Source organism: Arctopsyche grandis, chromosome 4 (assembly GCF_051622035.1).
Source record: "Arctopsyche grandis isolate Sample6627 chromosome 4, ASM5162203v2, whole genome shotgun sequence".
NCBI lineage: Eukaryota > Metazoa > Arthropoda > Insecta > Trichoptera > Hydropsychidae > Arctopsyche > Arctopsyche grandis.
Genome location: NC_135358.1, coordinates 8,363,534 through 8,377,800, shown reverse-complemented (window position 1 = coordinate 8,377,800; position 14,267 = coordinate 8,363,534). Strand labels below are relative to the sequence as shown.

The following is a 14,267-nucleotide window of genomic DNA, read 5'->3' as shown; positions in this document are numbered from 1 at the left end:
TTTTGGTTCCACTCGACTGGTAGGGGCGTTCCGCTTGAGTTTAATATAATGACTGCAGGTGTACGACGTCTGGTTTTCGGGAATGTAGTTTGTTGTTGCGGAATATTCTCGAATGTTTCGATGACGATGACGACGACGAGATTCCTACAACACATTTATATAAACATTTATAACACGCTACACAAATGCGTACAATATAAAATTTCAATATTTTATTACAACAACGCAAAAAGATCTAAAAACATCGTTGTGTAATTAAAAAAAGATCGATTTGAATAAAAATAAAAATGATTACTAGAGCACTTGCGCGACAGTGTTCGATCCGAACCATTGTCCCACCTCTTTACCCTCAGACGCCCCCATGAGAGCGATTTGATGGATAGAATATGGCGACTGTTTCCTCTCTTCGAATTTGTGCAATATTTTCAAATATATATATGATCCCTGAAAAGAAAAGGGTGTAAAAAAAAATAGTGCGTTTCGGTGATTCGCATAGAAGTAGAATGCATAGAATCGCTCTCAGCCTCCAAAAATGTTGCTACAAAAACTCTGCGCGGCAGAGTTTGTTCATTGTTTGCTAAACTTCGTCTCTCTCTTGTCTCTCTTTTGACTTTCCGTCTCTCTCTTCGATGGCTCGCTTTTAGACGAAAATTTTTCTTAATAATGACCATTCTATGCATTCTACTTTTATGGTGATTAGTGATTGCTAGTCATGTGTGAATCGCTAACAGGATAACCGCTCGCATGAAAATCGCTCGCGAGGATCTCCCGTCGCACTTGAAAGTTGGTCGCAAGAAAACTGCTCACAAAATTGGTCGCAAATACTTTTTTTTTTTTGAGATTTTTATTATAATCGACTAGACATATGTAGGAATATATTACATCGCGTATTATTCCTTATCGATGCACTCGCATACTCCCCCGTCACACAAATGCCCGCACCCCTCTGGAATGCATTTCTATTCAAGCGGAACATACTCAGAACACACCACGACCCCTAGATAAGGACGGTTCGGTGATTATTGATAAAAAGGGGCTTGCCCAAAAGTCACTAAAATCTCTTTAGCTCTTTTAAATATATTTCATTTAATATTTATGTTTAATTGTTTAATATGAAAAAAAGGTAAAAACTACCTATCTACATGTAAATAATATAAAACACCAGACCCACGATTTTTTTTTTTTCCGGCGGGGGGAAATCTTCTAGAAGACACCACCGACGTGTTTAATTCCGGTGGTAGTGTGGGATTTTTACCCACTAAAACCCCCCTCCTCTTCAGCTACCACCCGGTTACTAATTAAGTATTGCTCAAGGGTGGCAGCCAGGATAGCCATCTAGGCTCTCGTCATTTTACAAAGTCCGACTTCTTTTCTCTCGATCGCGTTCTGCCTCTTCTTTCTCCCACATGATGCATACTGCAAACGTAGTGCACGCTGTCCACGCCTCTGCACTCTCAAGCATAGCAGGAATCATTTTAGTCGTCGTTAATGAGTTAGCACTGAGTTCATTATTTAGATTGGTTCTATGTACGTTCCATGCTGGACAATCGAATGCAGTGTGTTCAGCATCGTCGTTTTCTGCACTGCAGTGATGACATCCTGGTGTTGCTCTTTTTCCTATCTTGTGCAGATAGCTTCCGAAGCAGCCATGTCCTGTTAAAATTTGAGTTAGGTGAAAGCACAGTTCACCATGTTTTCTCCGGCTCCAAACCCTCAGGCCTCTGATGAGTCGATGCGTCCACCGACCCTTAGTTGACGCATCCCATCGAGTCTGCCACAAAGACATAGTTCTTTCTTTTGAGTCATTTTTTTGCTCCCCTCTGTAGACCGCTTTCCGCTCTTCTGCGAGCAGATCGATGGGTGGTATGGCTGTTATTGCAAGGATGGCTGCTTCGGATACCGTGCGATATGCAGCAGCAACTCTTAGCGCACTTCTTCGCTGAACTCTTGCTATGTTGAGTCTCGCCTTTTCCGTTATCATTGCATCCGCCCATATCGGAGCGCCGTACAACAGAACCGAGTGGACTACTTCATTATAAAGTTTTATTCTGTTTGTTTTGGGTCCTCCTATGTTGGGCATCAACCTGGCCAAGTCTTCGGCAACTCCTGCTGCTTTTGGCGCCGCCTTTTCTGTATGTACAGTGAAGCGAAATTTGTCATCGATCCATACTCCCAGGTATCGGATCGATCTATTATATTTCACCTCGTGCCCGTCGATGAAGAGTTGCGGCGGTATTAACTTCCTTCGTCTGGTGAAGAACACGGCCCACGATTTGGCCGATATATTTTTGTGCTGGCCACCCTGACAGGCAACGGCCAGCGGACAGTTGTTCGATAAACGGTTGGCGCGTAAACACTTGGGTGTATCGAGGTCGAAGGGAATGAAACGACGGCGTGTTGTACACACGACTATTTATTATGACGGTTGGGAAAGAATTAGTTTAGCAGCGAGCAACATGGCCGAGTTGGTCCCAGCTCGCAGGATGGTGACCGAAACCCGACCATGTCATAGAGCCGCTACAGGTGTTTACGTGGCCCTTCGCTTCTTGCCACCGACCACCAGCTTGAGACTGGTGGGGTTGTGACGATACTTGGAGACCAGCTCCAGTATCCGTCTAGTGTGCACCAGAGGAAGCCTGGTCTGTCTTCGTCCAGAAGGCAGACAACTCTACGCGTGGCTAACCTCAAAAGGCACCCGTGGTTTCTTTGTTGACTCCCCCTCCCTCTTTCCCCCTGTTTGCTCTATGTACATTCAACGTGGAAATATAATCATTGTAATCAGATTTACGATCTGTTTTCATTGTTATATAATCTCCCGCCCTTTTTCGACATCACGCATCCCACGCCCACTGTACGAAAGAGAAAGGGACAGAGCAGAGCAGCCATCATCAGCAGAGACCAGACCACTGACGACGAAGGAAGGCACCTTGAGGAAACCAGCCCCGCCTACGCTTACCACGAGCTATCTCACAAAACCGACTTCAGGGGGCTCTCGATTGAGCACCCCTGGCGTTCGTACAACACCAATAGAAAAATTAATTAAATCATTTTTCAATAGATGGCGGTAAATTCTCTGCCAAATAGAAACATTAGTAGCAATTAGTATATATAGAAGTTTTTTTCTTTTGTTATTGTATTCGTATATACAGTGGTTTAGCTGTGACGGACATATGTATGTCGAATCGAAATGACTATTATAGTACGGCGAGTATTATTTCAGACAGATAGACAGGCACACAGAATAGCAAAATTATATATATATATATATATATATATATATATATATATATATATATATATATATATATATATATATATATATATATATATATATATATAATATTGTATATGTAGTATTATTATACTAGAGAGATCTAGTATATCTTATCTTGAACATTGAAGTTATCATCTCCTTTAAAGCGGGCTCTTCACTCGCATCGTGTGCGGCCGCGAACATCGTGCGTGTGAGTCGAAATGTGAGTGTGTGTGTTTCGCGCGTTGATTTCGCGCGTTGTGGCGTTCCCGTATTTTTTTTCCCGACGACGAAGCGAAACGCACACACTCACATTTCGATTCACACACACGGTGAAAACGTGATTCTTTCGTCGCCGAGCTGTCGAATACCGGTTTGCGACGTTCCCCGTTATTGGCCGGTAACTCTGTGCGAAGTCCAGGGGAGTAGCCACCATTTCGCAGAATGATGCAAACCATCACGGCCCACGCTCGATTTGAAACAATTTCAACGTACGCCACTGTTATACACTTGCGTATAAGCTAAGGGGTTAGTAAAAAGTAGTAAAAAGATGTCACCACACTCATTGAGTCGTGGCGCGATTTTCACGGGCGAGTGAAGAGCCCGCATAACACTATAGTGTTAATTTGGGAGTTTATAAATCTGTACAACAGCGTAAGATCAGAAGTTTTTTAAATACACGATTCTATTATCTATATTATTATAAGTAATTAATGTATTTTTATGGCCAAATTTGTATGTTAAAAAACGTAGAAGTAGATCTGAGCTTGATAAAAAGGTGACCATAAATTGATAATCATAGGCACATTCTAGTCTGCTACAAACAAGACTATGATAAAAAGCAACCACTGTATGCCAACCAGCGGTGGATCAAGTAAATGGGGGGCTCCAGGTGTATATGCGCCGGAGGTGCTGGGGCCGTCGTGGGTTCTGGGGGCGAAGCCCCGGGGATGTTGGGGGCTTTGGGGGCGTCGGAGGTGCAGGGGTCGTCGGAAGTGCTGGTGGCGTTGGTGATGCACAAAACATATCACTTCATAATTCGTGCATCAATATCTTTCCAAAACCAGCCGTTTCGATTTCGATTCTGGATTCTAGAGGTGCACACATACACACACATTCATTAATCATTTCGAACGGGTTGGATTGCTAAGAATATAATGTGCCACTTCTTATTACGTGCGCGTGCGCCTATAAATTATCTTATATTATATTTATATATAACATAACTTTATTTTTATTCGTGTTTCAATTCCTTTTCGAAACCACCCGTTGAAATCAACGGGCACAACACTAGTTGTCAATACTGTAAGTTCGCATTGACTAGTCTTAGGCGGTGGAGTTTCCATTTCCCAAGAAAAAGGGTTAAATATTATCAATTACTATTTTCCTACAATTCTAGAGAACAAAAAAAAGGCTGACAACAGTGAACCCTTTTTTTTTGGCAAAAGCATCCTGACCGCCTCTCTTAGTAATGGCTCCTCGTATTTATTAATTCAGTGACGCACGAGGATATATGTAGATCAAAAATCAATTAAAAATTGATAAACATCGAAAAAAAAATAATGTGAATGTCATGTATCATATTTACGTATAATGTATTTTTTAAACCATTTTTTATTTTGTACTTTATAAATATGCGTTTATCTTTTTTGTACTATTTTTTGCGTTTATACCCAAATAAATGTTTTAAAATTATTTTTATATTACTTTTATTGGTAAAAATATATAAATAAAAAAATATTAAAAGAAATAGTTAAAATTCACTCATTTTTTTAATATAATACACCCCCCCCCCCTAGAAAGTCATTCATTACTGGTCAAAAATTTTGCCCCCCCCTGGGAAAAGCTGAAATGACGCCCCTGCTGGACAACCTTCTTATTCTTCAATGTCAACCTCTTTCAGTTTATATTCATTGGGGGGGAGGTAGTGAACTAATATTGAAGATTTTATGGGTCAAATTCATTGACCTCTATAACGACATAAATAAATTTAAAATCTCGGACGCAAAGTAAAAATATGCTTCCCAAAAATAAGGAATTTTGGATTATTAAAAGGGTAGCGAATAATTACTGAAATATATATTTTTATTATAAAAATTCGAAATCAATAGAGAAAATAATTTAAAATCATAATATATGCTTGTATGGAATCAAAATGCCGTCTGGGTTACACGAAAATATTGTAACAATTCACTGGATGTGGTACAAACATCACACCACATTAGGTGTGATGTTTACAGCATTTTCGAAGAACTCAATCAGTGGCTATTTATCATGCAAGTATCAAAATTACCAACGCCTTTAAAATTCACAATGTAAATAAATTTAAACAAAATCAATTTGTCAAGATCAAATAACAATTTGGTCAACACATTGGTTATACATAATATGTAACATTATAAAAGCCATCTTATTTCTCATAAAATTTTAAAACTCAAATGTTCGTTTTTAATTCATAGATATTTTGATCAATTTTAATAAAATCCACTCATTCAACTCCTTTTTTTATGTTTAGTAAATATGCTATAGGATTGCAACACTCAATATATTTTGAAATGGAATGTAATTAGTGGTATCAAAACCTAGTCAGCTACCTTCTTTCATACGTAACTATTGTCAACAGCATCACAATAGTTCTACCAATTATATAACTAATCGGTTGGTGGATTAGTAATTACTACATAAAATTTATATCATAAAGTAATACATATAATCTTCAAAAAATTTTGTATAATTTTTTCTCCTTAAGTTTGTAAACTAGTCGAGAAAAAAATGTACAAAAACACATTTTCTATTGAACAAATTATCACGTATCGCAATAAGAAGTCAAGTCAAATGCGTGACATTCATTTCTGATGAATATTAATGACCACAATCAGTGTACGGTTAAATGTATATATTGTAGCTGAAATCAACATAGGCACTATTCATGCTTTGACACCACTGTTCAAAAATGTATTAATCCTTATAAGCGATATATAAATTTTAGAAGTATGTGTTTTATTGGTGAATATATTCAAACCAATACGATGATGAGAAATAAACATTTTTGTAAAACATTGAGTGATTTTTTATGATATAAACTGTAATAAAATTATTTAAGATACAAATACAACAAAGAATATAAAGAAAAATATTAGCACCCCAAATATTTTTAGCATTAACATCCTGTTGCCTGTCACTGACTGAAAATATTTTAAAATTTGCGAGTGTGCTGCTTCTATGTTCAATTCTGCATCTTCAATATTGGCATCGATTCTAGAAACTGCTTCATCCTGCTCCTTGACCATATGAGCTAATTGTTGAAATATTCCACCGAGTTCAACTATGGTACTTTCTATATTATGCATAGTTTCTGCTCTTTGAGCTACGTATGTATCAGTTTCATCTAGTAAAACCATCTGTTGGCTCTGTAGTGACGAATTTTTCGAAAGTCCGTCTACATCAATACTAACATGATCATCGTTCATTAAGCTGCCCGAACCTTTCAATGGCGGCAATCCTTTAGTGAAATGCTCCCTTCTATTATTCTGATGTTTTAAATTTTCAGATCGAACTTCTAACACCTGAGGGAGAGTAAAACATTTACATTATTAAAATAATATAGATATAATTGAAGATTATTAAATATTCCAATGCATTCAATATACCTGTTTAAAATGAGTACTCATTGAAGCCAGTCGTGATTGTAAAGCGAGTACGACGCTGGAAGAATGTGACTGAATGTGTCGCTGTCCACGTGGCATTTCTCCTAATTTTGCTATTTGTTGGTTGAGCGATCCCAAATCTCCTTTAATTATATATGTCAATTCTTGTATTTCTGCAGGACGGTCATCAAATAACGACTTCTTTTTGGCCACTAGAAAAAGTTTAAAGAACCAAAGTTAAATTTATAACTTTAACGGTCGAATAATACTTGTTACAAAGAAACGAGATATAAGTTTTCGTTTCTGATTTCTCAAGAATTCATAGTAGAGGAAATTATGATTTACAGCTCAAGATTTATCAAATGTGAATTAGGAAAGAAAATATTTCTAGAAATACTATTCAACTATTGATGATAGATAGATCTATCTTTTAGATGGAATTCTTTAAATAGATAAATAAAAGCTTTTTCTTTTTATAATTATAATACTACATACTACAAATTATTACAAATTACCACATTAGTTTTACTATTATACGACGACCTCTATTTTTCAAATCTGCTTTTTAATAAAAATAATGAAGTTGACCCCCTTCTACGTTAGTGTTGCTTTTTTTATAAAAAGCTCGCATTACAGTCAAACCAATACGGTATTTGGTTTGTGTTTAAATTGGAGAAGGAGAAGAAGAAGAAGAAGAAGAATTTGTTATACATAGTGCCAACTTCTCCAACTTGGAATAGGTGCTGGTGATATTCTTGCTGATGAGTCGAGCAGTGTGCATGAACTGCGAGTAGGTGTGCAACAGGTGGGGGGCGGAGGAGGTGCGGCGGGGAAGAGCGCCCCCCATGGCGCCGCCCCTGAGCGAGCGCACGGCCGCCTGCAGCTCGTTGGTGCGGTCGCGCGACGCCATCACGTTGCCCAACTCCACTTCCACTTCCGTGTCCTCGTCCGCGTCCGCGTCCGCTTCCGTTTCCGGCCCCACCTGCACCTGCACCTGCAGGCCCTCTGGACTGTGGACTCGACCGCCTACCCTTCGCCTGGCCTGCATGGCATCTTCGCAGACTCTCACAAGCAGACTCTCATACGTCACACGTCACACTGACGGCTGATCGTCGACACCACACACACTTGCCAACCTTCGAATCGTTTTCGCCTCTCACCTCTCACCACTCTCCAAAACCACAACATAAACGGATATCGCATGTTCTCTAGTGCCAAACAAATCATTCGCTCTACTTTTTACAATCGAATTTTCTTCTTCTTGTCTTGTCTTGTCCGCATCTGTTGACCTCGTCAATTATTTGAACACATCCGCATCGGTCCTCGGCTACTCGGAACTCATAGCTCTTCGGCGCTCATATCAGTCCAAATGCGCATGTCTCGAAGCCAAGACAACTGTTTCCTAACAATTAATTTTCTTCCTTCTATTTATCCGTATGGTGACAGAAACTATCAGTATTCCATCTTTCTCCGTTCGATGACAGAAACAAGTTACCTACCATGCTGAGGGTGTCACGACAAATCACTCACGAACTTTACACTCAACGGCGTTACTCGCACGAAATCACTCACGCGACAATTGGCTCACGGCCAAATCACTCACAGATAAATCACTCACGCGAATTTCGTGCGAGTAACGCCGTTGAGTGTAGTTAAGTTAAGTTCGTGAGTGATTTGTCGGGGAACCCATTCTGAGGACAGCTATTATCAGTTATTAGTTTACTTTAATTAGCTACGCGGCTGTGTGCTGATGTAGTGATGCTGGTGCTGGTAGTGATGGAGGTCACGTGATGCAGCTGTGCGATGGGATCAGTGACTAGGGGTAGTTTGTTGTGCAGCTGTGTGATATTATTATTGTAGATGTGAGCGTTCCAGATCACTTGCGGGTGTCTAGAGGCTGTTGTTTGGAGATCGTTTGCTATGCAGCTGTGCGATTCGTGTTTTTCTTCAAGTGCAGAGTCGTATGTCTAGAGGCCACTCGCCTGAGTGTGCAGCTGGTACAATTCAGATACATTGTATTCTTACAACTTCTTCAATGAGTTTTAATTAAATTACATTGAAGCAAATTTAATTTATTATTTATTAATAGTTTTGGACCATTGTGGCATTACAGGAAGAACCTAATGCGCCACAATGGTCTTCATTTAACAAAGATAATACAAGTAAAAAAAAACAGAAAAATTAGAAAGCAGAATAAAAAAAACAATAAAAAGTAACAAAAGGAAAATAATAATACAAATAAAATAGTACATAAAATGTACAAAGGAGAAATAAAAAGTAAAATAAATCAACAAAATATGAATAAAAAATAAAATCACAGCGAGGCCCAAATGGAAGAGAGCAGATTAAGATTCCACTCATTCATCACATTCAAATTAAGAAAGTAATGATGAGCGCAGGTTACCAGATAAATATGTTAAAATAACATCCGATAATCTACGCCAAGGTGGAAAATATCACATTCAGGGACGGCAGCAACAATTTCATTGAGAAGTCGAATAGCTCTTGGAATAGGAGCCATTCGAAAAAGAACTGTGCGAGCAGCAGGTACAACCATCAAATGATGATGTCTACCACGCACATAATTATTAGGGACATAAAGTCCCAACTGTTCCAGCAACAACGGGCATGACGTATTACCACGCAATAGCTGGAGAACGAAACGAATTAACGAGAAGTTTCTCCGAAGTTCAAGGGAATTATACCCAAGCATGCCCAAAAGGAAAGGAGTAGGATAGAGATATGGGTAGTACCCATACTCTTTCTTATAAAGAAAACGAAGAAATGCTTTTTGCACTTAAACGTGAGTTCACCACAAAAATCAATGAATGAATGATGGTCTCAATCCACCACCTGATTCTCTAAATAGGAGACGTACTATCATAGATGTATAATACATAGATCCGCCCTCACGCTTTATACTGGACTCCCTTTTGGCGCATGCAAAATACATGGCGCATGCACACTTTCTCTCAGTAGGTAGTTAGCTTCCAAGTAGGAAAGGTCGATTGCGGAGATCTTGTCGATAGATATGCGGAGATCTTGTCGTCATTAACTGAGGGGTGCGGGGGGTTTAACTAGCGGGGAAGTGAAAAAAACGCCGACCGCTGCGTCGTAGGGAAAAAAGCTTTTTTTTTCCAACTTCCCCGCTAGTTAAACCCCCCGCACCCCTCAGTTAGTGACGACAAGATCTCCGACCAAAATCACGCGTCAGAGCTCATCTATGTGTATTATATATCTATGCGTACTATTCATTTTTTTACTCAGCTACTCGTCAGTATACTCTAAAGCTCAGTAAAATTTAGTTTATAAAACTTAAATTGTAATTTGTAAAAAATAAAAACCTTCGGTAAAAGTTTTTTATAAGCACTGGAACCTCTTCATTGCACACCTTTCATCTTTCATCTGGCAGCCCAAAGTTTATAATCAAATAGTTTAAATTTGATTTGGCAGATATTTTTAATTTTATGGGGGATGAACGAATGAGACGACTGGCATGTTAATGCACGTGTTTATTATATGACAGCTAAAGGCAGAGTGAGTAGTGGCTCTCCGAACCCAGCCGAGTTGGTTCCCACTCGCAGGAAGTCAACCAAACTCGACCATGTCGTACAAGCGAGCCGCCACAATTTAATAGTAGTGTATTGAAGATTAAACAATTAGTGCTCGTCGACCAGCTGATTAGCGTTCGAGACCAGATATCATCGTCTGATTAGCAATCAAAACTCAATGGTCTATTAGCGGAATGCGCTCAACAGCCAATGGTACTCGTGATTAATCTATCAATGGATCTTACTGCGTTCAAAATATACGTTGCGTATATATGTAAGATGGAATTCATTCGAAGCTGAAGTCTTTTAAGTCAAGATTTGAACAACAATCTACATTTATCGCTGTCGTTTACTGCGTATTTCACTCAGATCGGGGAACCCCTCTTCACGTCCACACAACAGTAAGAAAAAATATACAGGATTTAAAATTTGTAAATTGTAAAGATGAATGAAATAAGGTATATTCAACTGGAAAAGTAGGCGCGGTTTTTATTTACGTACATGCATGTGTACATTACCAAATTAGTTTATTGGGGAATGCGTGAAAATAGCGTTGGCTACAATGACGGTCGGTTGGCGCGGTTGTAGCGATTGTCGTAGAGAACTGTCAAGAACGCAAAGTGTCGTTAGTTTGTTTGCGAGTTGAGAAGTGACAGGACAGACCAGACGCGATTACAGTCTCGCTAGCAAGATGTCGAGTACCTCTCAGAAGCATAAGAATTTTGTGGCGGAGCCGATGGGCGATAAGCCCGTGACGGACTTAGCGGGCATCGGCGAGGTTTTAGGGAAACGACTCGAAGCTGCCGGTTTTGACAAGGTACTAATTCTAATACCACTTCAGCCTTCAACTTTTTCCCCCTTTCAAACTTATATTCAAGTTGTGTAGTTGCTCCCACTAATTATTCAACATTTCCATCCCGATCTTAAATCAAAAATAACATTGGCATTGTGAAATCATGCTGCCACTTACACCAGATTTTACCTATGTCCTTGTTCATATTCTAGATAGATCGTTTCCAATACGAAAATTGTCCAGGAATCGAATAAAAAGCTAATTGTAAATCGCATACAAATCCTCAATCCTGGACTCGGACTCGAAAAACGATCTATGATCTGAGTCAGTACCATTAGAGTAAATTGACAACTGTGGACGTTTTTTTTATTGAAACTCGGACTACTTCTAAAATCCATATATTCATAGATTTAACATGTCGTACAAATAAAACTTCATGTCTATATGTATAGATACAGAGCAATAAATTTAAATTTATAAAACGAATAATTGTTATGTTGGATATTTTTTGTTTCAGGCATACGTTGTGTTGGGCCAATACCTGCTTTTAAAGAAGGAAAAAGAATTATTTCAAGAATGGTTAAAAGACACTTGTTCTGCCAATGCAAAGCAATCATCCGATTGTTATCAGTGTCTGAATGACTGGTGTGGAGAATTTTTGTAAAATATGTGTATTGTACTTGTATCTCATAAATATTCATTATACATATATATATAAATGTTATTTCCATTATGATTCATTTTATAATATGATAATTCAATAATTTTATACTAATGAATAAACTTTAACGTAATTCTTTAACTGTACACACTTCCATTGTTTATTTATAAAAATAGTTCCATAAATTCAAATAGAAACATTCAGCTACTCATTTATCAAAACAGCTATGTGTTTAATCTTTTCTCTCCTCCTTCTCCATTACTGATTTAGTCTTTGTATGTGTAAGATAAGAAAAGACTTGGAAAATATACCCAATATTTTAAGCGTCAAGGTTAATTATTCAGACTACAAAGTTGAGTTTTGGAAGAAGTGAAGCTAATAAAAGTCTTGTCAAAAAAAAGAAGATATATCCAGGGAAAGGACTGTGACTTTTACCCAATTTTTAATGATAAATCCTGAATTGATGGTAGTAATAATTTAAGCAAATGTTTAGTCAGTACGGCTAAGAAGAATTTCGTTTAATGCGACTTCAATATTTATACAATTGGTGTAAGACAATTAAAATTCGACGCCATCAGAAGATCCCATTATGGAATACTACAATACAATTTACGTATTATCAATAGATGAAGTTTTGTGAACACAGACTCAATCTTGTTTTCATGGATTTTAAAAAATATGTGTGAGGTTTGATAATGTATATTTTGGGTATAATTTAAAGACCTTAAATCTTACCAAACTGAAACTCGATATCGGTTACTGTAGCGTTTATCGTCATGTTGTATTTTCTTTCAATTTTTAAGATGACCAGAAGTGCTACCTCACCTTATAGATCTGCTCTTTTTTATTTCATTGGATTTAATTATCTCCTAAGCTGTACAATGGATTGAGCTGAAATTTTTACACATTAAATATGATAATTATAATTCTGACGTAGTATTTTATTAGAGTTTAGAGGTTTTTCATGTATGTATTTCTTCTAAATCATCCAGTGTATCGAACAAAAATTTCATGTGTGTTTCAGTTCAAGATTAAGTAAAATAATAAATATGGCAAAGATCCGCTAACTAAAAAATTATTTATTTATTTTATTCATATGAATTATTATTTATAAAGAATATCACATTTCGAAATTATATAAAATAATAATGTTCGGTGAATATTCGTATGAAGGCAGATATCATTATACAATTTACCGGCATCTAATCCTACATTTATGTACGTATTTTGCAGCATCTAAAAAAATCTTGGTATTTCAAACTTTAATTCTTAAGATTACATAATTATCGAAAAATATTTGAATGGACTATTTTCAAAATTAATTTTACCATGTAACAATAAAGCCCGGACCCAGAGCGTGCCGCGTATTGTTCAAATGTTGTAAATGCATTGTTAAAGGTTTGGCGAACCTTTTTTACAAAGGATTTACAACAATGGAACAATGAGCGGCCCCTTGGCTATCCTACCTCTAGTTATCAATATAGGCAAGCCTTTTTTTTGAAAAAAAAAGGTGCCAGAACTCACTCAATTTTTTTTGGAAGATTACATATATTCAAATTCTATTATATAAAACATTCGTTTATAGAATATTATATAAAAAATGTTGAGATAAAAAGGTGCCGGAACTTCATTCCACCGCATTACATGGGAAAAAAAGCCCTGAATATAAGTATACATAAATTACATGCTGTATGCATGGGTGATACGACAACTCGTTCACAGATTTTCCGTAAACCGAGGATGCGCTCCAGGCATTACATATACGGCCATCTCTTTCTCACCCCGTCTGTTCACCATGATCTCGTTTACTCTGCCATTACGTATGCACCCATCTCTTTCACAGACCTTCTGTTCACCGATAACAGACGGTCTGTGAAAGAGATGGCTGCATACGTAATGGCATAGTAAACAAGATCTTGGTGAACAGACGGGGTGAGAAAGAGATGGCCGTATACGTGTTGCCTGGAGCGCATCCTCGGTTTACAGAAAATCTGTGAACGAGTTGTCAGGTAACCGTATGCACGTACATAATAAATGAAAAACTACATGAAAAAAACCGGACAGATTAGACTAGCTGAAACCCTTAGATTCACCAAAAAGCTGATATCTTCAGCCACCATGATCAGGGTAACATCTGAGAGATGAGAGACATTATAGCAGTTGTCCTTTTATTATCATGAAAGTGGTACATATGTATGTATGTATATACGATGTTATCATGGCAAAACATATTGTTATTTTTTATTATCAAGGATTTATTGATTGTAATATCTCTCAGGAGAATTTTAGCTTATTAATAAATACTGCAATAATGAATTTATGCATTATTTATTCATTTTGTCTTTCCTGAAAACTGAATTTT

General features: G+C 37.7%; 2 protein-coding genes across 2 annotated transcripts; one reads left to right on the top strand and one right to left on the bottom strand.

Moving 5' to 3' along the window:
* Positions 1-4,959: 4,959 nt before the first annotated feature.
* On the bottom strand, positions 4,960-12,056 carry Syx5 (syntaxin 5). Its single transcript, XM_077428527.1, has 4 exons — positions 12,053-12,056; positions 7,612-7,964; positions 6,904-7,112; positions 4,960-6,819 (listed from the first exon to the last, which is right to left on the bottom strand). Exons 2-4 carry the CDS (start codon positions 7,946-7,948, stop codon positions 6,352-6,354), a joined length of 1,014 nt encoding a protein of 337 aa, XP_077284653.1. The 5' UTR covers positions 7,949-7,964; positions 12,053-12,056; the 3' UTR covers positions 4,960-6,351.
* Positions 11,004-13,078, top strand: baf (barrier to autointegration factor). The gene is made up of 2 exons (XM_077428528.1): positions 11,004-11,268; positions 11,762-13,078. The coding sequence occupies exons 1-2, from the start codon at positions 11,143-11,145 to the stop codon at positions 11,906-11,908; spliced, it is 273 nt and encodes a 90-aa protein (XP_077284654.1). The 5' UTR covers positions 11,004-11,142; the 3' UTR covers positions 11,909-13,078.
* The last annotated feature ends 1,189 nt before the right edge of the window (positions 13,079-14,267 follow it).